At 43.2% G+C, this 27,550-nt stretch overlaps 1 protein-coding gene across 5 annotated transcripts in view; it reads left to right on the plus strand.

The window, feature by feature from the left end:
* Positions 1-25,309, plus strand: part of LOC311060693 (myosin phosphatase Rho interacting protein) — a 73,920-nt gene extending 48,611 nt beyond the window's left edge. For 2 of the 5 annotated variants that reach the window (XM_084078975.1, XM_084078978.1), the window contains exons 10-25: positions 3,152-3,208; positions 3,367-3,435; positions 4,276-4,365; positions 7,048-7,157; positions 7,357-7,395; positions 10,313-11,117; positions 11,784-11,900; positions 13,090-16,830; positions 17,474-17,621; positions 17,948-18,053; positions 18,273-18,432; positions 18,801-18,908; positions 19,969-20,055; positions 20,168-20,330; positions 20,456-20,538; positions 23,743-25,309. In XM_084078975.1, coding sequence (XP_083935101.1) covers positions 3,152-3,208; positions 3,367-3,435; positions 4,276-4,365; positions 7,048-7,157; positions 7,357-7,395; positions 10,313-11,117; positions 11,784-11,900; positions 13,090-16,830; positions 17,474-17,621; positions 17,948-18,053; positions 18,273-18,432; positions 18,801-18,908; positions 19,969-20,055; positions 20,168-20,330; positions 20,456-20,538; positions 23,743-23,814 — 5,955 coding nt within the window. In that variant the 3' untranslated portion in view covers positions 23,815-25,309. Of the gene's footprint in view, positions 1-1,882; positions 2,021-3,151; positions 3,209-3,366; positions 3,436-4,275; positions 4,366-7,047; positions 7,158-7,356; positions 7,396-10,312; positions 11,118-11,783; positions 11,901-13,089; positions 16,831-17,473; positions 17,622-17,947; positions 18,054-18,272; positions 18,433-18,800; positions 18,909-19,968; positions 20,056-20,167; positions 20,331-20,455; positions 20,539-22,383; positions 22,466-23,742 lie in introns of those variants that run through there. The other 3 variants (XM_084078976.1, XM_084078979.1, XM_084078977.1) reach the window with 3 other exon arrangements.
* Positions 25,310-27,550: the final 2,241 nt, after the last annotated feature.

The raw sequence follows: 27,550 nt of genomic DNA on the forward strand, positions 1-27,550 counted from the left end.
AAATGATGAATACCACAAAGTTTGTGGAGACTACCTTAGGTAGGCTACAGTTTAAGATTGAATCTTATCATAATACTCACTTGCTGTAAACGAGGTTGAATGTGTTGGCATTACTGTTCTCTTCATTAGCGCTTCCACGTTTTATGTACTGATGGCTTGTGGCCTCATATGTAGCAGTTAATCACTGTATCCAACTTTGAAACTCAGGTGACACTTTGGTCCAAATTAAATCCATAATTCTGTGAGATTTCCTCAGTCAAGGTGCCTGTGTGCAGCCTTGAAAGCACTAAGTGTCTTCAACAGGGGGTCTGGGACCCCTAGGGGGTCCTCAGAGTTACTACAGGGGGTCCGCCAAATCTTTGTGTGATAGGATTTTTTTTTTTACATTAACCACTTGAACCCTAGCATCCCTTTTCTGAAGTGAACTTAAGTCAAAAATAGCAGATCTACAAGGTCACAACGCCTCGCGCTGCGAGGCGTTGTGAGCTTGTAGATCGTCTATTTTTGGCAAAGAGTTATAGGTGTGGAGGGAAAAAAAGAGCAGCAAAAGTTTATACAATATAGAGGGGGTCCCTGCTTCATCTCTCTCTCAGCTAGGGGGTCCTTGGCCTGAAAACGTTGAAGACCCCTGCACTAAGGGAATGACCGTAGTCAACAAACAACAGGGTAAATAGTCACATAAGTAGAAAAACAAATGTAGAGTGCAAAGAAAACAATGTGTTGCTCAAAGAATCTAGGATGATGGGTAAAAAAATCAAACCTAGTGTCTATCTAAAGGAGGGGTTCCCAACCTTTCTGTTACCACGGACCAGCTGACAGTTCATACCGGTATGGTTGTGGTGGGGGGGGGGAGGGGGTAGTAGGTGCTCGCGGGGGGGGTACTCCTGTGTACCAAAACACAGTTGACTGCCAGTCAATGACACATCACTGGCTGCTATTTATATATTATTATATCACTAATGTTATATCATTGACCTAAATGGTGTTATATCAACAAGGATAGGATGATGATCATGAAGGTTATGTCTGTATCAGAAATGACTTTGGACAGGTGGAAACCTTTAGTTAAACTTGCAGAGTGACGCATCACTTTACCTGAGTTACATCTTCTGATAGTTGTAAATTGTACTTGAATGTTGACATGAAATAATAATCCTGTTTAGAGTTTCATTAGCACGATCGTGACAAAATTGGCTACAGCTTGTACAGACGGCGCTCGTCAACACACGTTGAAACAAAGGCAAAGATAAAGATGGCAAGGATTCAACAGTGATGTCACTGTTGGTATCTTGGTATCTTCATGTGACCGACTCAACTTTTCTCCGCTCTTTGGAAAATCCTGGCGACGCAAGGTTATAGATTCCCGGCCGCCTTCTCGCGGACCGGTGGTACATGTCTGCCGGTCCGCGAACCGGTGGTTGGGAACCCCTGATCTAAAGAACACACTATCTAAATAGCATTCTTAGTATTCGTGATCAAGATAAAAAAAAACTACTATATGGTTGAAGCCATACAGTACCACTCAAACAGCACCAAGCAAGTGACCTGAGGGGTGTCCAGGCCAGGGCACAGTGTGTGCAGTAAGCATTGGTCTGTCAGTGTGTGGTTGGTCAAGCTGGCGAAAGGCGCAGCTGCTGACCCCCCTTCCAATTCCAACACACACACACACACACGCACACGCGCATGCACACGCACACGCACACGCACACGCACACGCACACGCACACGTACAGAGTACAGACACACATGCAAGAACTGACACACTTGCTCACACACACAGAAACAGATATACACACATGCACGAGCATGTACACCGCCACCCACCCACCGCCCCTGATATAAATAGCTTGTCGGGGACCTGTTACAGCCACAGTAGTGTGTATGTACATGAGAGGCTGACACCGTGAGACAGATTGTCTGCCTGTGAAGGGTGTGTGGAGTGTGAAAAAGGCACTCAGCCATCAGAATGACTCTCTGCCAGACCATACCAGCTCACCTGACGAAGCTCAACAAAAACAAGGTATTGCTGAAATCAACAGAACCTATTTGGGTCTGAAATGGCTGGTTTAACTTTTCTGAGTCTATAAACAGGTTTGAGCTTGGTTTGACTGGCCTGGGGGGGGGGAAGAAGTTAGTTTAGGTTTCACAGGATCCTGCTGTCTGGTCAGAGTGGGCAATTGGTCTCCTTGCACAGTGCTATGAGAGAGACCAGTGCATTTCATTGCTCTGAGAGAGACCAGTGAATTTCATTGCTCGGAGAGAGACCAGTGCATGTTGTTGCTATGAGAGAGACCAGTGCATTTCATTGCTCTGAGAGAGACCAGTGCATGTTGTTGCTATGAGAGACCAGTGCAGTTGCTATGAGAGATAGCAGTGCATTTTGTTGCTATGAGAGAGACCAGTGCATTTCGTTGCTCTGAGAGAGACCAGTGCATACCGTTGCTATGAGAGATGGCAGTGCATTTTGTTGCTATGAGAGAGACCGGTGCATGTCGTTGCTATGAGAGATAGCAGTGCATTTCGTTGCTATGACGGAGACCAGTGCATATTGTTGCATTGGGAGAGACCAGTCCATGTTGTTTGCTATGAAAGACTGAAGTGATGGTGGTGGTGGACCACGATGTGAACAAATCAGTGGACTGATGTTTGCTAAAATGTGTGCTGCAAAATCCTACACATCATCGTGTCCAAAATCGTTACTTTTCAATGAATGGGGGAAAAAGTACCTGTGCTCTTGTCAATACTTCATTGGTTAAATCCTTATAAAACCCACAGACAGTCTCAACCACTTTCAACCTGGAGTCCCTATTTTGGGCACGTCAAGATTAAAAAAAGCAGATCTACAAGTTCACAATATTGCATCACATTGTAGATGGGCTATTTTTTCTACTTTTTTGCAACACTGTCATTGTATAAAATAGAGCTTTATTTTATATATTTATATATTCTAGAGACAGGTGTAAAGTTAAACTATACAAAATATTCACAAACAAAATGACATTATTGATCTCAATTTGGGGTTTTGGAAGCATTGTGAAGTTTTGTATATTTATGTCTCCTTATGAAGATATGAATATGTTCTTTAGGCTAACAAGTGATTAAGCCAACTGTCATCGGTATTGATCATCATCCTGATTTGTCTTCCCTCTAGCCTGATCTGCTTAACTTCAAGAAAGGATGGATGGCCAAACTTTACGAAGACAGCATGGTAATTGATCTCACTGGAACAAGCAAACAAAAACAATATCTGAATTATTCATCACTTCACTTGTTGTCGTTTCCCTGTATTTGAACTCTGTAAATCTCTTGATGTCATTTGACTGGAGGACTGCTAGAATCCAACTAATAGCGTTGTCTTCTCCTCAGTGGAAGAAACACTGGTTCGTTCTAACAGACCAGTGCCTGAGGTACTACAAAGACTGCATAGCTGAAGAGGTACGTCTGTTTTATCCATTAAGACCGGGAAAGCATCCGTGTCGTTTTAAGATTTCTTTAGCTATTCAAACATAGCAGACAAGCTTGTAGCAACATTTGTTTTTTTTTAAAGCAATCATTTGTCAAATATTTTGTTCCAGGGACCCCCCAGAAGCAAAGATTTGAGTTACAAATGTTCACTTTTGATTACAGTAGAGTAGATGTCTTTATTATCCACAAGGGAAAATAGTTTTGCTCAGGTCACAATGCATACATTCAAGACAAGACAATACATAAATATACACCACTATTAAAACACCTAGCAAAGTAATTCAATTCTATAAAAGATAGAATTCTAAATTTAAGAGTCTTTACAAGAAAGCAATGTCCTCTCCACACTTGTGGACCGCCCAGAATGTGTTTGTGTATGATTTCATGTGTGTGTGCATGTATGCATGTCCATGGAGCTATTTAGCATACCGAGTCCAGCTCATCCTGGCGCCTGTGTGTGTGTTTGTGTGCACATATTCATGGAGGGGAGGGGGGGGGGGGCATTAGCAAGCAAGTCCAGTTCGACCAGGTGAGGTGGATCAGGTATTAGGGGGTTTGCGTAAAAAAATATTTAAAAATATTTATTCAAAGATTTGCACAAATGTTCAAGATTTTTCAAAAATAGCACATCTACAAGCTCATAGTGCCGCACTTGGTGCCGCGCTATGAGCTTGTATATCTGCTAGCCAAATAAATCTAAAATGACAGAGATGCGTTCCCGAATTGAATGGGTTAACTTCCTTCAACCAACTGATCCCTAACTATGGCCTCGATTGTGTTAATACCATTTCCTATTCCGTGCCCCGCCAGGCTGCAGACTTGGATGGCGAGATCGACCTGTCGGCATGTTACGATGTCACAGAGTTCCCCGTCCAGAGGTACTACGGCTTCCAGATCCTGGTGAGTGATGGTTTCAGAATATCACCACATAATCCCATACCATCAATCACTGGTGAAGATGCTTAACTACAATGAACCCCTATTCTGGGGGAGAACATTCCGCAAAAGTAGTCGCAAACTTGTAGATTGTCCATTTTCTATATGGTGTGATTTGGTGTAGAGAGAAAAAAGGAGCAGACATAGTATAGAGCCCTGAGAGACCCCGGTCAACGTAGTATAATAGGGTTTGATTGATTATTTAATTAACAGTTTGCAAAAAAGGTACAGTGGTACGATTATACAAATGGAGCTAAAAGGAGAACACAAAAAGAGGGCTTATATCCATTGTGGCCCTGTTTATTCATTGAGACATTTAAAGACGAACAATAATATACAAAAATATGCAAAACATATACTTGTAGTAGTAAAGAAAACAGGGGGGTGTCAAAAACAGGGGGTGTCATTTCTGGTGATAAGCGTAGACTTTTTACAGAGACCAGTTACAGATGGGTCCTGTGTTATAGCGGTTTTGAAGTGGTTCAAGGGGTAAGGTAAAACGTGTAGGTATCACTGCGTCGCTGTAGCCGTGACCTGCCAGTCTATAAACGGCCCGGAGACAGCATACTGTCTACATACTGTACGACTGTGGGTATCAGGTTTAGCCATTTCTCTTTTAAAAACAATTCTTTGTCTTTGAAGGATGTCACTTGACCTGTCATCCCTCTGAGAGAATGACATCATGGGGTCTAAATCTGCCACAAGAGTTGCCACCCTCGAATATCCCTCTGAACCTACACTCCACTTCATCATAAGCAACATGTTGACCTAACCTTCTGCATTGAAAAAAGAAACTGTGCACTTATATCCACACGTGCTAGATCTCCCCTCTTTTGGAAAAACAAAATATCTATGAGCTTTAAGGCTTTAACACACTGACAGCTATGCACTCCTCCGGTGTCCTAATATTTATGGGTTCACAGTGTAAGGATGCTCACCTCGTACAGTAGCATCGGACGGATGCTTTCTGGACCTAGTATAGACTAAAGCCTATACAACTTGTGCTATAACCACGTCCCCCTTCTGTGGCCAACGCGCAAGTGCCTCTGCCTACAACAACTGCAGGCTTTTTTGAGTGGTGGCAACCACTCCTATATCTGACTTTGTCCGTATGTCCGTATGTATGTATGTCTGTCCAATAAACAAACATTGATGACAACATCAATACGGGGGTCAATACGGGGCTCATCAAAGGCACCACTCTCTTCACACAGGGTGTGATTTTTGGGGCGGTGTAGCCGCCCCCTATAAGTGAGTTTTGGACACCGACCAATCCTGCACCGTGATTGGCCAATAGTCTACAACGCATTGTATACCCCCTAACCCTTCCATTGTTAATGCAAATCGATACTTTTGCAAAGTCAGCCAATCACATTACAGCTAGTGTCATCACCACTAACTGTAATGTGATTGGCTGACTTTGCAAATTCAGGACTGTGATTGGCTAGCGAAACACATGACACATGTGCAGCCCTATGAATAGCAGTATGGACTTTTAAAAAAGTCACTTATCCTTTTTTTAAAGTGAGTCATGTTGTGATGACCACACACCACCCACTTCACACTGGGTGTGATTTTTTTAATAGTTTTGGACTGGGACGGAGGCGCGCCGTCTCAAGCAAACTTGAGCCACATGAGGCACCACCGAGCGAGCGAGTTGCCTTGCCGAACGTTGCGAATGTTACATCTCTAATCAGTGTCATCAATGGATGTTTTACTCATGGGCAGCAGTAGTTTTTGAATGATTATTTTATTTACATTGGTTTAAATGTAGATTATTTTGTTTCCATTGGTTTGAATGTAAATGATTTTGTCACCATTGCTTTTAACGTGCATAATGCTGTTTACAGTGATTTTGAAGTAGCTTCCCTGGATGGTTTCTGGGGTATGGCAAAAATAGAGGAGCAGAAGGGATCATCATGGGTTTAGTGACGTGAAATTAATAACTCCGGTATTTATAACTATTCCCTGTTACGTCCAGAGTGGATAGGGGTTAGATTTAGGATCAGCACAGAACCAAAACACATTGTCATCTGCATAAACTAAATGGGACACAGTTCATGTTTTTCTTTTTTTATTAAGACGGATGCAGACTGGGTAGGACAGGGAAATCCCTGCAGGATTTGAATGTAGGCCAGCAGTAGTACATGTGGTTCCAGAGACGATTCCAGACACCTCTGGTTCCGGAGAAGCTTCCAGACACCTTTCAGCCCGTGAAATCCATATACTGTAGCTGCCCTCAGTTAACCTCGCCATGAATTTTAAACATTCTGACATCTTGCAAGCAAGTATAGGCAGCGGAGGCAAACGTGGGGTAACAGAAAGAGCTGCATAAACGCTTGGTGATTCATCAGAAAGCACAACCTCATTTCACTGCTCATGGAAAAGCTGTGAAGTTCAATACTGTTGATGAAGTCACTGTCGGAGGTCTTGAAATACATAATTGGTTTTAATCACACTCAGTCCAAATCCAAGATTTAGTCATTTATTCCCATAATTCCCATAAACCCACTATGACTGTACCAGTTAACATGAATTGTAATACATTGTGGAGTACATAGTCACGAAACCCCTGAACAACGTAGAGGTACAAAAACAGACAAATGCTTTTGACACCCTGTCATGTCATCCCTGTGGTGCCTACAGAGCAAGGAGGGCTCGTGGACGCTGTCGGCCATGACCTCGGGAATCCGTCGCAACTGGATTCAGGCCATCATGAAGAATGTGAGGCCCACCATTGCCCCCGATGTCACCCGGTAAGCTCCCCCCGCGTCCCCCCCCCTGCCTCCAAGGGTGGATTATAGATTGAAACTTCACCATTGGAAAACGTGACAGCTGTTTCTTTTTGCTTTTTTTTCCTCATTAATCTCTCTCTTCTTCACCCTCCTCTCTGCTCTCTCTCTCCCACTTTTCTCTCTTCCCTGCCTCAACCCGGTATAACCACACCGATTCCAGGAAAAACATCTCTCTGAAACTGTCCGTTCTGAAGCCCAGGTTGGAGTTGCTTGTGTGTTGAATATATAAACACCCACCCTCCCCCCTCCCAAACAGTGATGTAATGGCTCAGTAATGTCTACCCTGGCGTGTTTGTCGTCCCAGCCCGTGTCATGTGATTGTTGAGTAATGTCTTGCTGTCAGTCGCCAAGCCGCAGAGACTTGACGGCCCCACACACTGCTGCCCTATCCGTCAACTGTAGGATCATCCACCAAGCTGCCAGGAACTGTTACCAAACTAATTGATATTATTGATCCACAACAGTAAACAGGGTCTCCATTATCCATTAACTCTTTAACGACAGAGTGTATACATAAAAAAACTCACCCACTGCGAGAGATTTTGAGATTTTCTTAATTTTTCAAGTAGTCACAGAATATTTATCTCCAGTATGATCGATCCCCTGATGGTTGCTAATCACTGAGGGTTTCACTGTGTGGTTTCACAAATGGCGACAAGGTCATCGCGAGCTCGTTGACATTTGTTGTCCGCCTTTGAAAATGGCATGTCTCGACCAAAAATACATAGTAAAAAACAAAAGTACACAGGAGCCGAGATACAGCATTTTTAAATAATAAGTTAACCAGGAAGTGAATTGAGCAGTAAATCTTCGGATCGCTTTATCTCTGGTTCTGTGTGACAACACAGAACCAGAGGTAAAAGCTCATCTACGAGCTTGTAGATCTGCTATTTTTGAAAAAACGTGAAACTTTGTGCAAATCTTTGAATATATGTTTTAAAGTGAACATATTTAACTCCGATCTGTGCTCTTCTGGAGGGTCCCTGGAACAACATATTTTGAGATGGGGGTCCGCGGCCAAATACTTATAATTCTGGTGGACCTTAACAAGGAAAAGTTGGAGCAACATACTGTTAGGATATGTATTTGGCCACGGACCCCAGTCTCAAAATGTTTTGTTCCAGGGACCCCCATGAAACAAAGATTTGAGATACAAATGTTCGCTTTAAAAATATATATATATTACAAGATTTGCACACATTTTCACGATTATTATTAAAAAAATGCAGATCTACAAGCTCATAGCATGGCTGCGCTATGAGCTTGTAAATCTGCTATTTTTGATTGGCCAAAGAAATTGACACGGATGCGCGTGACACAGATGTGTTCCCGGATTGAATGGGTTAACAACAGCCTATAATATATACATAGTGATTACAATGGCAGCGCAGAGGATTTAGCAGAAGAATTACAAGTCTCAACAAATAAGAATAGACAGAATCTCCCAGAAGACTGTCATGGTATGGAACACTCAAACCTCCAACAATGCAAATCTCTGAACTCTAAATACAGCAAATAAGAACAGTTTGCAATGATTTCTGCAGGGCGCAAACTAAATGAATGCAGGATATGTGCAGTAACGTCTTTAAAGGGATAGTTCACCCCTAAAATTAGTTTTTCCCTATCGATTACTCACCCCATGGAGCCTTGAATTGATGACCGGTGGAGTCTCCGGTAGGACACACAATGGAGACTCTTCATCAAATTATTAGTTTCAGAATGTGACAAAAACACGAAATCTCCACGAATTCAAGACTCCATGGGATGAGTAATCGATAGAACAAAATCATTTTGGGGGTGAACTATCCCTTTAATAATGATCGTTATTGTAAAATGTCGGGTTTGGGAACAATCACAGCTGTCACTAAGGGAGTAGCAAGTAACAGCTGGGGAAGTATTTTGTTACAGCTCTATGCTCCACAGCAACAGAAGTATTCATATCTTACCTCACTTGTTTTTTTTGTGATAACCAGACAACACCAGGCCAGTGCGTAGGGTACATTGTTGAGTCTTGTCTTAAACAAGACTCATCATCATATTTATGTCTATCCTGCCCTACAAAAAGCAGTAACTGGTGTTTTAAATGTCAAAGGTCATAACCAGGGTATCGCAAGAATTTGACCATTCAATACTAAAACAATGATACGCTATCAACTACTTGGCACAGGATATGCAGCAGGGCAAGAGGCCATTGTCATGTTCTGTTCTTTTCACTACTCTGCTATGGTAATTACTGCTCTTTGTCTTTTGTAAGGCAGTAAAGGTATCCTATACATGCTTTGCGCTGCACAAACCATTGAGTCACACACCTTGCCGTGCCAGAGTCCGCTCCCTCCAGGGGGAATGTGTGATATTTTTGGCATTTCCTCACAGACGCCCCAACAGATACCTCGTCCTTATTCTGGGGTTGTGCCCCCTCCTCCTTAGCCCCTCCTTTTACTCTGCCACCTCCACACAACAAGATGGAAATAGATTGTTCAGTCAGGCTTCGTTTTTAGCTCCGCAAAACACTAAAAGTGCCAAGCAGTGTCCAGATTACTGCAAACACATTCCCCCCCATATGACTACTGTGTAAACGGGAATGGACACGGAACCCAAAGCCCGGCAACTGCAGGAGAGCCAACGGGCCGCTTAAGTCTCACATTACATCTGTGGACACTAAGGCTTGATTTATACTTTGTTGCGCGCTGGTGTCGCGCACCGGAAATAGCCGATCTACAAGTTCACAACGCGTCACACTGCGACGCGTTGTGAGCTTGTAGATCGGCCATTTCCGGTGAGCGGAACTGACACACAGCCAAGCATAACGGGACTTAAGTGGAAGGCAGAAGCTGCTTTGAGCTCGATGTGCAATTACCATGGTTTGGCTGAACTAATGACGGTTTTGATGTTTTGATATGATGCGCAAATATCATATAATTGCGCATTAAAATGCACTTCGGGGATGCCGCACTGCTAAAAATGGATGTGCTGATGTATGCCTGTTGACCACTAAGGTATTGTGAGTGGCTTGAGTTCATGGAAATGTTGTTTTATCATTGGCCAATTATTTAAGCCGTCCTCGCTCCATGCACTCAGATTTTTTCGTTACTAATTCCTACTCTCGCTGCCTTCAGATCACTCCCAGAGGAGAAGGCCAAAGGTCAGGTGGTGTTGGAGCCATGTCTGCAGCCCTCGCCTGAGCCCAGCCCCAGTCCCGAATCTCCCAGAGTAGACATCCCCACACAGCCAGCCGGGAGCAATGCCTCCGTCCCTGCTTCTGAACCGCGCAAAAGTCGGGTCCGCGAGCGCAGGCGAGACGGCCGCTCCAAAACCTACGACTGGTCCGAGTTCAAAGAGGGGCAGAAGGAGAAGCCCAAGATGGACAGAGCGGACACCGTGGACCTCAGCTCCGCGTCCTCCACCACAACAACCACCTCTTCTTCCTCCTCGTCCTCCACTTCTTCCCCAGCCTCCTCGCCTGTCTCAAACGCCTCTTCTCCCCAGACCTCCTCGTCTGCCTCGGCTCCCGCACCGCCTTGCGCCGCAGCTCCAGGGGAGCCAGAAAAGGATCAAACGCGCTGGCGTGAGGAGAGGAAGCGCGTCCTTCAGCACACCCCGCCCGGCGTCGCTCACACACCAAACACGGTCACGGTCACAATGACCAGCGTGTTAAACACCGCGGTTCATTCACGGATCCCTGAGCCCCAAGATCAAGGCAAGATGGAGGTGGACCACCCAAGCCATGAGCCCAGTGGAGACAGCCCCGGGCAGAGGGTTGATAGAAGCTCAGATGTCCACGTAGAGATTGAGCAGCGCTGGCATCAGGTGGAGACGACTCCGCTAAGGGAGGAGAAGCAGGTGCCCATCGCCTCAAGTCCAGGAACCCCCAACTCTGACAGACTGCCTGCACACGAGCTAGCAGCCCTGCTAGACAAAGAGGTAGGTTTCCTAGATGGTTCAGGAAAGGTTTGTTTGGTGGTTTGTCAAAAACGGAACTGTGAAGCGATTGAAAAACATTTGTAATATGTATGTTTTCTGTCAGAAAAAAAGAGTTGTACACTGTGTCATCATCAAATCACAACACACGCCATGAGACGTTATATACAGTATTAGATCTAAAACTCTATATCTCACGTATATGGTGCAATTTCGTCGTCAAAGGTATTGATTAGCCCATTGACTATCCGTTGTTGAAGGATGAGACAGATTGCATTTGACAGCTTGTCTCAAGTAAGGCAAAATTCCATGTGGCTCATGTATGCACACCTACTTGTCCTTGTTCTCAGGGCTACGTAGTGGCTCAGTCATTTAGTATACCGGTATGCATGCATGCTCCATATGTATGTGTGTGACTTCATGTTTGAATATAGACGCTGCACGCTTCACTTTTCCATGCTTCACTTTCCAGTACTGTACAACAAAACTGAAAGTGTGTGTGTGTGTGTGTGTGTGTGTGTGTGTGTGTGTGTGTGTGTGTGTGTGTGTGTGTGTGTGTGTGTGTGTGTGTGTGTGTGTGTGTGTGTGTGTGTGTGTGTGTGTGTGTGTGTGTGTGTGTGTGTGTGTGTGTGTGTGTTTTTTTTTTTTTACATGCTGTGTTCTGATCAGTTGGGACAGAAGCAGAAGGAGCTGGATCAACTGCAGGAACAGAACAACCGTCTGCAGGAGCAACTACAAGATGCTCGAGGGAGAGAACGAAGTGCCAGAGAGGGTTATGTTCTACAGGTACCTCTTTCATCAAGCAGGAGAGGATTTGTTCAATAAGGAAAAAAAAGAGAAATATACTGTATTCACTTATTTATGTAGTATTTTGACCAATGAACGTTTTTTTTATTTGATATAACATCTGATGTAGTTAAAAGAATGTGAAGTAAACTTAAACCATGACTACTTGCCCTATACTGTCTACACTGTAAATAATTACATACGTTCAATACAGTGTATACCTACTGCATAGGAAATTTGTGTGAAATAAGATTTGTGTGTGTGGCTATTGTTAATATTAACCACTTTAACCCTGGTGTCCTTATTTTGGGCATGTCATTTTCAAACATTTTAATTTGGGGGGAAATAGCAGGTCTACAGTTCACTTGAGATTGTAGATCAGCTGTTTTCACCACGTGACACCATTGTACGATTACGTATAAGAAAGGGCTTAAGTGGTTAAATTCTACTAACAGGTGTTGGGCTTATCTCTAAAATGGATGAATGCATGAATGTGGTGTTCTTACTGTAGCATGAATTTTCACTAATTTTTTTTTGTGGAGTTTCACATCTCGTGGGGGAATAATTGGTTTGGATTGGTATGCTCAAGGTAAGATACTTGGCCAGGAAGCCTTGCGCTGTGCTTTTTCCTGTCACCAATGGTTGTCTGTCCCTTCTTAAGCTTGTTTTGTGCATGTACTGTATGTGGGTGATGCATGGTTTCTCTAATGACTCTACATCACGCATGTTTTCTTTCTAAAGTGAAATCTCACTGTATAGTGCAGGAACGGTATTTTTTGTTGTGTAACATCACATTCACCATTGGGGGGGGGGGGGGGTTCTCATTTGGGGACTCAAGAACTGTTTATATGTTTTAAGTAAGTGATGGTACAGTATTGATGTGAGTACCCTTCATCTGTTCACCTTCATTGTTTACTTTTCCATATTACTCCTACCCACTTCTGAGTTTTCTGTGTTCCACCCTGTTTTGTTATTCAACCTCTTCACCTTCACATAACCCCTGAAAAAGCACAGTGGAACGCTTGGGGAGAAAAACAAATGCTTTCAGTATCTTAACAAATGGTGTAAATTTTTTCATGGAGAGGCAGGAGAAATCCTACGTTCTCCATGGTCGCTCCTGAGATGTGGCTCTCCATACGTGACAATGTGAGGTGATGTCACTAACGAAAAAACTGTCAATCTTTTAAAGAGTGCCACAACCCCCGCCTCGCCACACAGAGTGCCATGGCAACGCCTGCACAAGCTTAACCAAGACCTTCAGGGCGAGCTGGAGACCCAGAAGCGCAAGCAGGACTTCACTCATCAGCAGGTTCAGACACTAAGGAGGTCCTACTCCGAAGCCCAGGATGCCGTAAGCCGCCACGAGGATGATATCCAGGCCCTGCAGGCAAAATTGGCCTCTGCGATGGCTGAGATCCTCGCCAGCGAGCAGGCTGTGGCCCGCATGCGTAACGAGCTCAAGTTAGAACAGGAGCGCTCCAGGGAGCAGGAAGAGGACTGGGGACGCAGCGAGGCCACCCTGCGAGCCCAGCTGAAGGACAGCGAGGACAGGCTCCGCGAAGTCGAGGCGACTCTCTTGGAAAGGAGCCAGGCCCTCAGGCACCTGGAGCATCAGCAGGCCTTGCAGCGTGACCACCTCAGGGAGGTGCAGAGGCTCCAGGAGAGGCTGCAGGAGGTGACGGCCCACCTAAGCGCCACGGAGGAGGGTCATGCACTGAAGGAAGAGCGTCTGAGGGGGGAGCAGCGTTGCATGCAGGAGAGTCACGAGAGAGAGAAGCAGAGCCTGATGCGGAGATTGGCCGATGCTGAAGCCACGCGTTCGGAGACTGAGGACAAGCTGCTGGAGGCGGAGCAGGAAGTAGGAGCTCTGTTGGCCGGAAGGCGGGCATCAGCGGTAGTGGAGGACAGGGAGGAGGTGCTGAGGCTGCAGCAGGAGCTCACCCAGAAGAGCAGTATTGCGGAAACACTGAGGGAAAATGTTCGCAGGCTGGAGGAAGAGAAAGGTCATCTCACCTGCCGCTGTCAGGAGCTTCTCAACCAGATTGCAGAAGCGGACCGTGAGGTCAGCAAGCTACGTGGCCGTCTGAATTCGGAAGAGACCAATTACAACACTCTGGAGAACTCCTATGAGAGGGCCTCGGAAGAGTTCCAGAAGATGAGCCTGTTCCTCAGGGAAAAAGAAGAAGAGATCCACCAGACTAAAGACATGTATGAGAGGCTGGTAGAACGCAAGGAGCAGGACTTGAAAGAGGTCCTCATTAAGATGGAAGCCCTTGGCAACAGCCTGGAGGAGACGGAACAGAAGCTGCTGGCCAAGGAGGAGCTTCTCTGTCAGATGAGTCAGGCTGAACCCTGCAGTGCCGAAAAGGATCTGCAAGCCAAGCTTGTGGTTGCAGAGGATCGTATTGCAGAGCTGGAGCAGCACCTCAATGCCCTGCAGCTTGGCTATGCTGACCTCCGCATGGAGCGACGAGAGCAGAAAGCGCATGCTCAGGACATACCTATGGGAAGTCCTCAGACCTCAGCCTCTATGCCAACAGAACTGACAGTCTCCTTTGACACTGCATCCAAGACTTCCCCAGATGAGTACCTAGCTAAGAGACCTCGGATACGGTTTTCCAGTATTCAGTGCCAAAAGTATATGACATTAGAGGACATGGACACCAGTCAAATGGACAGTGCTGCTATGGATACAACCCAAGGGGTTAGCCAAGACTCTAAGGAATTAGATTGGACCCCTTCCACTGATGTCATATTCCAGTACAGTAGTGACCCAGAGAAGTTTGTTTCCATTATAAATGCCCTAGAAACTAAATTGCTGGCCACTGAGGAAAAGTTAAGAACCCTCACTCAAAAACTAGAAGAGCAAAAAGCTGTTGAACCAGAAGTCCTGAATAAGCCAGATCATCAGGAATCAGATAATAGCTCTGAGCAAGAGAAGGTTCAAAGTTGTAACAGCGAATGTCACATTGTTACTGCTAATAACCATTATGCCAAGGCACTAGTGTGTGTAGAGACAAGTCGCAAGAAAGTCAGGGCTATTCTCAGTGGCCGTGGTCATGAGAACACTGATTTGCAGCTTCAGTCCTTGTCAGAAATAGAGAATGAGTTGGTCAACGCAACATTGTACATTAGGCAAGGAGAAAAGACTTTGGAGCAGCACTCACCAGTAGACGTTCAAGACCAAACCCAAGACACTCTCAATACCAAGGTCTTGGATGAAGAAGCAGCTCGCGCCTTTGCCAAAACATTGTCATTTGAGGCAATAGTTTTGAACAAAATGGCTTTGTTGATACAGAATCCAACGTCTGACCTCCTACAAGGTCTTGGTGAGATATGTAAAGAAGTTGAGATCATCAAGCAAAGTGATAGAGATTGTTTGGCTATCGTTTACGCTGATGTGTTGACCAGGAAGTTAATGTTAGAGAGCGCTTTCTGGAAGGAAGTGGAGCAGGCAGAGACACAGTGTGAAATATTGCAGGTAGAAGGTTCAAATGCTGCTCAACAAAGAGATGACAAAGTTTTGGCTGAAGACAAGGTTATCTTTAATACCTTTGTTAAGGCTGAACTAGCCTACTCTATTCAAGACCTGAAACACTTCTATGAGGAGAAATTGGGAACACTAAAAAGGGAACTGGCCGAAGCCCATCATAATCTGCAACAAAGGGAACTAGCATTGAAAGACATTTTTGAAGCTTTCCAACGGCCTGATTTTGAAAACGTAGTTAGAGAGGTCAGAAATAACCAAAAGCAGAGTTTAATGGATATTAACCCTCCTGATCTTGCCCCTTATATGGAGCAAATTGAAATGGAAGGAGCCAGAGATCTGGTTGAGGAAATCCTAGATAGACACTTAGCTGCAGGTGTGCCATCTTGTAGTGTTGATTCCATTGAGTCATTGCAAACTGGGCAAGAGAACCTTGCCGCTGAGCTTCAGAGACAGGCAGCAATTCTCCATAGATTTGCCCAAGAAATAGAGTCTGGTGGTAACCAACCTGGACTGGCCCACATGATCCGTTCTATTGCAGGCCACCAACCCACCCACAGTATCACAAGTAGCTCCCTTTGTATGCGTGAGGCCCTTATCCAGGCCCAAGTGGCTTATGTTGCCTGTAGGCTACGAGCCATCCACGAGCAAGACTTGAGTCGGTGTCAACAGGCAGGTCAGAACATGGACACTCTTGTCCAGGAGCACGCCCGCAATGTCAGTGCCATTCGAGAGAACTATGAAGCCTCTTTGCAGGATGAGCGCCTCAGCTTTGACCAAACGGTGGCCACTCTCCAGAACGAGAACCAATCCCTGAAGAGTGAGATCAGCCAACGTGTTGTCCAGCTCTCCCAGCAGCAGGACCAACTGGTCCACCTGGAGGAAAGTTTCCAGAAGGAAACTGAAGAGCTAAGGAAGAGGCACAGAGAAGAGCTGAGTCAAGTAGAGCAGGACCGTGCCTCCACGGTGCTTGCCCTGATGGAGACGACCGCTGACAACCAAAGAAAGATGGAGTTGTTACTGGTGGACATGGACACCACAGAGGAGCGTCACGATTGCCACGTTAGGCGACTCGAGGAGCAGTTCCAGGAAAGGATCTGTGAGCTCCAGCTTCTCCACAAAGAGGAGATTCAGAAATTGCACACCCATTACATAGACACCATTCACTGCATCCAAGAAAGAGAACAGGCCGTGGACAGACCTGAAGACCCCCAGGCTGAAAAGGCTGCAGAACCGACTTGGCCAATGGAGGAGGGTGAACAGGAGAAAGTGGAGGAGCCGTGGACCAGGTCAGATGTGGACCCCATGGTAGTTCTAAAGGACAGGATCCAGGAATTGGAGACCCAGATGACCAACATGAGGGATGAGCTAGAGAAACAGCACCTGGATGGAGATGTGGCGAGCCTGAAAGAAAAATACCAGAGAGACTTTGAAAGTCTTAAGGTTCTTGCTCTTTTTTTTTATTACTTTAGCAAATAATTATTTTCCTGTGGTTAGTTGTAGATAGGTAAAAGCATCTGCAGCTGTCATTCAAATAAACAATCTTATTAGAATGTTAACTAATATTCAAGGATTGAATCTAATTGGGAAAAATGCCATGCAATTTAATGAGAAATATTTTTCTCAACATTTAAATATCACAAAATATCAGAAGAAAAATAAAATGGCATGCTGCAGTATGTCATTGAGTTCTTCCTAATGAGTAAAAGTATTTTTCAGTTGCATGTATCACTGTAATTTACACTACCCTTTTCACTGAGGCAGCAGTAGACTGTAGTGTACTTTGTCAGTAATAGAATGAACCACCGTCTTTCAATCACAAAAGTCAGATTCTCAGGGATTTTGCTTCACTGCCTTAACTCGCTCTTTTGCTAACCTACAGTAGCTTGGCTTTGTAATCACTAAAGGCTTGCATGGCTGCTTGCAACGTGGTATTTAATGGTACAATTTAATCAGCATTGTGTAGCCTAGAATGCTCTGGACAAAAAAATGCACTGACCTCATATTAGTCACACATTACAACACAGGTGATTGATAAAGGAATATTCAGGATTTTGGGCAATCATGTTAACCCTTCGTCCTCTAGGCCACATGTGAACGAGGCTTTGCGGCAATGGAGGAAACTCACCACAAGGTGGTAGAGGATCTTCAGAGGCAGCACCAAAGGGAGGTCTGTAAGCTCATGGAGGAACGAGAACGACTCTTGGCTGAAGAAACTGCTGCCACTATTGCTGGTAATTTTAAAATGTTTCATTCAAGATGTTATTCTCCATTAGTCTTACCAGAAGCTACGTTATGTGAATGTTGGATATCAAACAGCTTCATGTTTTGTTCATATTAGGTGGTGGTTGGGGGGTTCTATCACCATGGTTTTTCTAGGGGTGTGCCGATATATGGCGATACGTTTTCGTGACGATAATAGTTTGGGCGTTTTTGAAAAAAGAAAAAGTGCCATATATTGTATCGATATCGTGAGCCCAATATGGTGTATCGTATCGTGAAATTAGTGTATCGGCACACCCCTAGTTTTAACTGTGGCTAATTGCTGTCTGTGCTTCAGCTATTGAAGCTATGAAGAATGCACATAAGGAAGAACTGGAGAAGACCCATCGCTCCCAGCTAAGTGGACTGAACTCTGACATCGATGAGCTTCGCTTACAATACGAGTAAGTTGTCTAACAAGAGTGTGGTGCTATTCCGAACCAGTTCATATACTGTACCTACTGTATTATTAACATTCCTAAAGGTCACTGCAACACAAAGGGCTTTTGTTTTCTCTGGGCAGGGTACAGCATAACACATTTGGCAGTATGAGCATATTCGAAAGAAACGTATTGTCCACATACAAGCGGTTAAATTCAAATGTGTCGGTGGAACCCTCTTAGGGAGGAGTTGCAGTCCATTCAGAGGGAGCTGGAGGTTCTGTCAGAGCAGTACTCTCAGAAGTGTTTGGAAAACGCCCACCTGGCCCAGGCTCTGGAGGCGGAGAGGCAGGCCCTCAGGCAGTGTCAGAGAGAGAACCAGGAGCTTAATGCACACAATCAGGTTTATACGCATCCACTCGCCACTCAAACACACATGGTGGGAGGTTGTGATGACCTTGCATTGATACATATTCATGATGTGATGTACAGTACATACATTTACTGACCTCTAAATTCAACCTCTACCTTCACCGCACACCTATTGCATACCTAACCTTCATATTAAAGTTAATGTTAATGTTGGACCTAAAATCCTCTTCAAATTTGACGATTAACAAAATGGCCTGTCTTAGCAGGACTTCCTTTTTACTTGCTGCAAGAATAAAAGTACAAAGAGACAATTCACATGCCCTCGCATGCCCACAAACACACACATTCACACTCCCTCCTATAGACACAAAGTGGACTATCTTTCTCTCTTGCCTACAGGAATTGAATAACAGGCTGACGCTAGAGATCACTCGTATGCGCTCCTGCTTTAGCGGTGAAACAGCGCTGTCACCACTCACCCAGGGCAAGGATCTGTACGAATTGGAGGTAAACACACACACACACACACACACACACACACACACACACACACACACACACACACACACACACACACACACACACACACACACACACACACACACACACACACACACACACACACAAATACTGCATACTGTAAAACTAACATGCAACTGATACAAAATGCTGCTGCCAAGCTTTTGACACACACTAAGAGAAGTGTGCAAATTACACCAGTCCTTGCTGCCCTTCACTGGTTACCTGTGAGTTTTAGAATAGATTTTTAAAATGTTACTGCTTGTTTTTAAAGCCCTGAATTGTCAGGCTCCTGATTTGTGATCTTTTAACTCCCTATGAGCCTGGCCGCTGCCTGAGATCCTCCAGCAGGGCCCTACTAATGGTTCCAAAATGTCTGCTAGTCACTAAGGATGACCCTCGGCTGTAGAGCTCGCTGCCTGGGGATTTCAGGCAGGCAAACTCAGTGTCCTCTTTTAAGGCTTCGTCCACACGTACACGGGTATTTTCATAAACGCAGATATTTCGTTTTCGTTTTTGAAAACCTCCGCGTCTACACGGCCCTGTTTAAAAAAATCTCTCTGTCCACACGACAACGGCTAAACGTTAAAGGTTAAACGGTAAAACTCCGTTTACCGTGTCCACACGGGAACACATAGCCGGAGTTTTTAAAAATCTACACTGTGGCAGGAGTTTTCCAAAAGATGCGTTTACATGGAGCAAAAACGCGTTTGCGTGTGGACGAACCCCCCAAAACGCATATAAAAAGCTACGTTTATGAAAATACCCGTGTACGTGTGGACGAAGCCTAAATCTCTTCTTAAAACTCACTTCTATCGTGCAGCTTTTTCTTAATTGATGACTTGTTGTAACCTGTATGTTATTTTATCTTACCTTGGATGTTACTCACTTTTATTATTTATTGTATCATTATGTTGTATTGCAAAACACTTTTTTCGCTTCAAAGGTGCTACAATATACAAATAAAGTCATTATCATCATTATTGTTATTAACATCCAGTTTTCTTTTGTGATCTCTAATCTGTTGATTTCATCTCCTTCATACTAGGTGTTACTACGAATCAAGGAGTCAGAGATCCAATACCTTAAACAAGAAATCCACTCACTGAAAGATGAGCTACAGTCTGCTTTAAGGGTATGAGAAATCCATTGCAATTGTTTAACTGAAAGGATCATGTTTTATCCGTCCAAGTTCTCTTACTAAGAGAGCAGGAACTCAACTGGTGTTTAATGTCACCCTTTTCCAGGATAAGAAATATGCCACAGACAGATATAAAGGCATCTACACAGAACTCAGCATCGTGAAAGCAAAGGCTGACTGTGACATCACCAAACTGAAGGAAAAACTCCTCGTTGCCACAGAAGAACTGGGAGAGAGGACAGTAGATGGAGCTGGCACTCCTGGATATGGTCAGTTGAACAAGGTTATCATTTGGGGGTCTTGGCATAGGAACATTTCTTCTCTAGTACATTAAGCTACTTACTGTCTGTCATTTCACCAATTAATCAAGTTGGTTGTGTTCTTTTTTTTTAAGACATCATGAAATCGAAAAGCAATCCAGACTTCCTGAAAAAACGGTCACTGATCTCCAGGCAGACACGAGGTGAAAGATCAAAGGTAAGAGACTGGTTCAACTGTTTATTTGAAGCATAAATAGACCAATTATTTAGACTGGACACACAAGTGCCTGTTTCATCAATTCCCAACAGATCCCCAAACCTGTTGTTTTGGGGAGCGCTGGTATTACCACTACCATTAACAAAATCAGGTCTCAATTGCAATTAATTTTATTTTAAATTCAGATAAACATGTTAAATGTTTTTTATTCTTGCACACAACAAGAGTAATAAACATACCAGGAGAGTTGGAGTAGAAATAAGCCAAAACAGATACTTAACTGAAATCTTAACCAAACAAAAGAAAAAGGATGGGCTGGCCAAAAGCAAAAGTGGGGAGTCTGGTGAGCCAAGCACTATGTGCCGTCGTCTCACCAAACTCCCATAAACTACCAGAACAACAGAAAAAACTAAACCAGGAAATAAATAAAAGGCCAAACAATACTTACTACCAAGCCCATCATAACTGTAATAGAGAAAGACAAGAACTAAGGAATCACATAACTGGTGTTCTCTGCTGGGGTTCTGGGGGGATATTGAGAGCTGGCAACAGCTCCTCTTTTTAGCGCAGCCAGAGCAATCTCAGGTGAATGACAGGTGAGTGTCTAGCCATAGACCAGGGCAGCAGAGCCAGCAAGGCAGAGTAGACACTAAACAAGGACAAAGAAACATTAGTGAACAAATAATAGTGGTATTGCTGTAGACTGTAAACAACAGCGTGTCTCCCACGATTCAAATGATCTGATTATTTGTATCGGTCAAGTGTGAATGCAAGATTCAACACCAGCAAACAACCACAAACGACAACAAAGCATGATGGATCTGGACAGGTGGACAACAAAAACTATTGCAGAGTTTTTTTGTTTGTTTTTTGGGGGGGGGCTTTTTGGACTTTATTTATTCACCTGTTTCCTAGGCTGTGTCGGCATCACTTCCTGTCGATTTCATTGGATATCATTGGTCATCTGACCAGTTTCATTCGATTTCATTGGATCAAATCGACAGGAAGTGATGCACACACAGCCTAGGAAACAGGTGAATAGTTTTCCAGTAGAGACAGACAGGAAACAGGGAGAGAGAGATGGGAGAGACATGCAGCAAAGATCGTCGGGAACGGGACTCGAACCCGCGATGCGCTGTCAGGCTACATTGAAGCTTAGGTGCCCGGACCACTACGCCAGCCGTCCGAGCCGAACTATTGCAGAGTTTAACTGAGTTTTGAGAGTTGGAACTACTATACTATTCCAAAGTTTAAGTGACATTGATGGGTGGACAACAGAGTGACCATTTGATGGTAAACATACAACAGAGTAAACATACAACAGAGTCACAGCCATGACAGAAATGGTAAAAAAAAAGAGAAATGGAATAATGAAAAATCACAATCGCTATTTTGATGTTCGGGCAAGAATTTTCATTTTGGTGCATTCCAAATGGTCAAATGAGCAAAATATGCAAGAGCAGTTTGCCGTGTCATGGCAGTACTGTACAATGTGCATGCTTGAGCACCTGAAAAGAAAGCATCCTTACTGAAGCATGGTGAGTAACATTACGTAACCGAGCAGAATTTCACTAACTAGGTTAGGCTGGTTATCAAATAGAATTATTGTGTTATTAATGTAAAAGATTAATTGGTTAATCCGTTTCTTGCAGCCCTACTTGACGGCAATGACATTTGCACAATGCTGAGTGTAACTTGAATTTGTCTGTGTTTTTGTGAAAGTCAATTTCATAGTACATGTACGTATATATATATATGTATTCAGTGTTGGCAAGTACAGTACTGTAAGTCAATGTGATTTTCATGCATTGTAAGATTGTCACCTGTGTTTTTTTTGTCCGGCAGTCTGTCACTGAACAAGTTTCATTGGATAGCTGACTCCCATTGTGGGGTGACTCCCCCTCCCTTCCCTGTCCCAAGATATGCTGTAGGTATACTGTAGCATGACCTAGGGCGAGCGTGCCCTACCCCACATTGCATGAGTTCCTTTCCACCACAACCCTCCTTTCTTTTCCCCAACTTCTTTTGCATTACCTTCAAGAGGTTATTAGTAGTTTCCATGTCAGGCAAAACATCGCAGTCTCACATTTATTGGAAGGTCATAGCAGAGATGCTGGGTGAGTGTAGCCTGAAAACTACACTGCCCTATGATGAAAACCCAGCTGGTTAGTTACTTAGTTTTGACTCCAGAAAGATTGTTCACATGAATTTCTGTACAGAACAGTATGCACTGTACAGTATGTTCAGAGGCAATGTGTTCCTACTTATAGCCACCTTTTCTGTAGTTATAGAAACATTCAGGCGCATGCCCCCAGCGTTTTGTCCGTGGATATAACTAGATCCTGGGCTCACAGACACCATATACAGTAGTAGTTCAGCTGTTATGGCTTGGTGCCCTGTATGTGTGAATTAACTTTATCTGTGAGCTGCCGTCTTTGGTTTGTTTGTCATTTAGTCTTGTGATTGTTCGTTGTCATTTGGTCTGTGTTTCTAACTTGCACGACTATAACATCACTATGTTTTCCTGTACCTCTTGAGTGGAGTTTAATCTAGTTGTCATTAACATTTCTCTCAGCACAACGTAGTGAATGTACTCCTTGTTACTCAAATGTGTGTGTAATGTTGATTGATGCACCATTTGTTCTAAGATTGTTGTTTCCTTAATGATGGGTATAGGATGGGTTCATTCAATTATTAACCCATTAGGACCGGGAACGCATCTGTGTCATTTTTAGATTTGAGCTAAAAACACATTATTTTACACTTTAGCTTCTGTGCCGCGCTACGAGCTTGTAGATCTGCTATTTTTTTTAAATCGTGAAAATGTGTGCAAATCTTTTAAAATATATATATTTTTAAAGCGAACATTGTAACTCAAATCTTTGCTTCAGGGGGTCCCTGGAACAAAATGTTTTGAGATACATATTCATTTTGGGGTCCTTGACATGAAAACGTTTGAGAATCACTGACATACAGTAGTAACATGCGTTTTTTCAAAAAACGGATTTAGAATTTGTAGAATTGGAACCTCAGGCCTTAATGGGTTAAGGTAAACATGTGCTTTGTTCCAGTGAGAATACAGTACATTTGCCTAAAATAGATTACTGAAGTCACTCGTCTGGTTTTTGAAAGCTCTTCTCTGGCTGTCAGTCAGTCCTTATCAGTCAAATATAAACGACATATTTTCTTTCCTTCCTCCCGTAGAGCCTAAAAGAGGGACTAACTGTGCAGGAACGCATGAAGCTCTTTGAGGCAAAAGATTCCAGGAAGATTTAATTTTGGGGAATCTGAAGTTTTTCTTCACACTCTGTTCTTTGCTAGCCTTGCTTTTTGGTCAAAATGGTTAAGGTCATGCCATCATCGTTGACCATATTTACACACACGATTTTGCTCTTGCATCATATTCGGGGGTCGGGGAACCCCTGCTGTGTGAATATGATCAATGAGGAGACTCACAAAGGATAATGTACAATGTCTATAAATACTAAATCTAAGTATAGACTGGCTTCAATCCTGTTCCTATGGAGGATTGTAGTTGTTGTTTTTGGTCCTAAAATAGTCTCTTCATATGTGTTTACATTATTAAATCAATTTTGTGTAAAAGATTTCTTGAGTAATAATAACCTTTTATGTGGAACCAGTCCACGGTGGTGAACTGTCACACTTCAGCTGTGTTACCTTTTGAGAGGGCTAAACAACAGCATTTTAATTGTATTCTTTCCATCCCTCAAAATGCCAAAACAGATAGCAATACACAGTATAAATAATATATATTTCCCAATAGGAATTCATAGACTATCTGCTGTATTTTATTGTTTGGGTTACAATAATTTCTTTTATCTAATGATTTTTATGTTGCACCAGTTATGTTGTACATAACTACTGGATATGTGGAAGAGTATGGTTTGCCGTTGATTGTTGGGGCATCTGCTGTACTATACCTTTGGTTTTGATTTGATATTCAACAATGTGATGCTTGTTTTAATGACGTATGAGAGTTTTTTAACATTATTTTGAGTGCCTGTGTGTGGAGATGGGATGGGGAGGGGGGGTGTTGCACTTATCACTTGACTACTTGAGGAAGCCGTTTCTTTATTTTGTTTTCGTCTCAATGGTGTGGTGACTTCAACCCAACTATTTGTTACAGTGCAAACAGACTTCTTGGCGTCTGTTGAATATGGTAGAACAAGCTACAAACTCTTAACTCGCTACTGATGTTTTCTCTCTCTATTACTTACATCATAGATTTCTGTTTCCTCATAGTTCTGGGATCGGTGTTTAAGGATTTAATCTTAAAAGTGACACTATTTAGGGCTTTGCATGACTGTATGGTAATTTGAACTCCCGGAATGGTTTGCCTCATTTTCCTCCTTTATGCTTTAGTGTGGAAAACATAAGCTTTGCCTTTGCAAGTCCTACTGTTTAGATGTTGAGACTGAAACTTTTTTTTTCTTCAGTTTTTTTAAACTGTAAATGGCTGTCCTGAAGCACTTGGCCCAATCCCTGACCTCTCACTGAAATCTTTGTCTTTGAAATACAGTAGTCTTTGTGCCTCAACTGAGTGAAGAATACACATCCATTGACACCTGTGCAGCTATGGATACACACTGTATAGTATTCAAATCACGCCTTGTACATATATGCCACACGGAAAACTTCTGTATTTTGTTTTAAACTTGTATCTTGCTTATTAGCTCTATATGAAATATATATATGAATATTTTTTATTTTCGTTTGAATGTATAACGCCAATAAATGAAGTGTTTCTGAATTTTAGGAGTAATTTTGTCAATGATTTATTCTAGTCTTTGGAAAATACAGAACTACCAAGAAGTTGCTAAAATCTTCAAGTTGTATGCGTAGTAACATTAAAAAGCCAAGCTGCTGTGTTCAGAACTATTTGCAGGAAGGAAAACACAAGCTATACAATTAAAGGAATAATATGGATTTAGAATATAGAATAAAGTATTTCAGCATGAATATGAAACTGTCCACATGAGGGTGCTGTGGGCTTGGGCACAATGGCATTGAAGCTAATGCATATTTCATGCTGTGATTGTGAAGGTTTTACAATGATGTCCTGCAACCAGATTCCTCCAATTGTTTTATGCTAAGGACACCCAGAAAATGAATTTTGTTCTGGAATACCAAATTGGATGGACATTATGCAAAATAAACTAAAGACTATTTAAAAAAAGAAAATTCACCTCTTTTAATCAAGTATCCTTGGGTGTTCTTGTACGTTTTAACACCACTTTCTCATTAAGTGTTTTCATTTCCAGTTAATGGTAAATCAATTTAATAAGTAAGTAAGTCCACAGTTACTGGTTGTAACAAACACCGACTGTAAGATTCAAGGAGATTTCAGTGAATTCTGGTGGATTTGGGGAGTTTGATACTTTTATCAGGCCTTACTAACATAGGATCCATTTGGAAGCTAAAAGTAGGCCTACAGAAATTGATCTCTTTATGATTGCATTCAATTACAATGTATCACTTAGATACATGGAGTGTATGTGTACACTGTATGTTGGACTGGAGTTTATCCAGACATACATAAAGCGACAGTATAAAGTAACATTCCCACTCTCTCATTGATATGAGAGAGGTTTTTTTGGGGGGTGTGTGTGTGCCAGAATGTGTGTGACGGGCGGTATTATGTGGGCCTTTGACATGGGTTGCCATGCAAAACGGTTGAAATCCTCCAATTCAAGGAGAAATTGTTGAATTGAAGGAGTCTCATTGAGGATGCAGGAGAGTTGGCAGGTAAACACCCACACGATTCAGTGGCAAACATGAGATGTTAAAACATAACTGGCTGGTGAAGTGAAACCCTTTACGACCCATAGTATCCACTTTACTGTTAAGCAATAGAGCTGTAGGAATACAAATTACTTCAGAAGTATTAGTTTAGTATGTTGCAACATTTTGCATATTTTGTTTGTTTTGCTTATAGAAAAACATCAGGGTTAAAGAGGACAGACAGGAACATTCATTTTGCTTCTGTTGGACATAGCAGCTGACCTGGCTTGGGTGTAAGGGTGGTGAGAGGGCTGGCTGCTCATCCAAGGGACAAACCGGTAATCCTCTGTCTGGTTTATGTGGGGTTCCACCTTAGCCTGGGCCTTGACCTTTGCAGTGGTAGCTGCTAGACTTAGACACCAAGGACAGGTGACCCTGGTGTTGACTGTTTAGCTTATGGAGCCACTTCATCTTCTGTCAGGGTGGAGGGGAGCAGCGACGTCCTTGCCTATTTGTTAGCTGACCTGGCTGTAAGTCTGTGACAGGGTCACCATGTTTAGATGACCAATGTTCATAGCGCACTGTCCAACCAAAGGGCTATGCATATCACATATCGTCACCTTGCTTAAGTAATGGCATATGTCATTTTCTATGACATAGAAAATGACATATGCCATGACATAGAATCTATGTCAATGTCAAGTTTTTCAGAAAACGGAAAAAACTGAGAGGATTAAATGACTCATGCTGTGTTCACACTGGCAGCTACAAAGATACAGGCTATACCGTTCATTTTCAATGGAAGCCAGCGACATGAAGATACAAAGATACATATGACGTTTGTAGCGAAACGTCAGATCATAGCATCTGAGAGTACTAGCATACTCTCCCATTGTAAGAATGGAATGCGGAAGTTCCAATGTTTGGAGCTACAGGAGGCAAGATCCCAGATCAAAGCGTGACGCAACTCTCTACGGGTCTGGTTTGTAGCTGCTACAAAAGCTACAACAGCTACAAGTTACAAAAAAGTTGAGCTTGTTTCAACTTGAGCTACAAATATGTAAAGCTACAAATATGCTGTGTATCTTTGTATCTTTTGTATCTGCCAGTGTGAACGCAGATTATGCCAATTTGTGTTTTGATTTAGGCCAAATTATTAATGCCAAGTCACAATTATGTCTTTGTGATTTCACACTCTTGAGATAGGCCATTATGCTACTGGGGTGGGAACAGCATGATTATTTTCAACAAGGATATAGGCGATTTGGCC

Source organism: Gymnoscopelus microlampas (assembly GCF_963454915.1).
Source record: "Gymnoscopelus microlampas genome assembly, chromosome: 14".
Classification (NCBI taxonomy): Eukaryota; Metazoa; Chordata; class Actinopteri; order Myctophiformes; family Myctophidae; genus Gymnoscopelus; species Gymnoscopelus microlampas.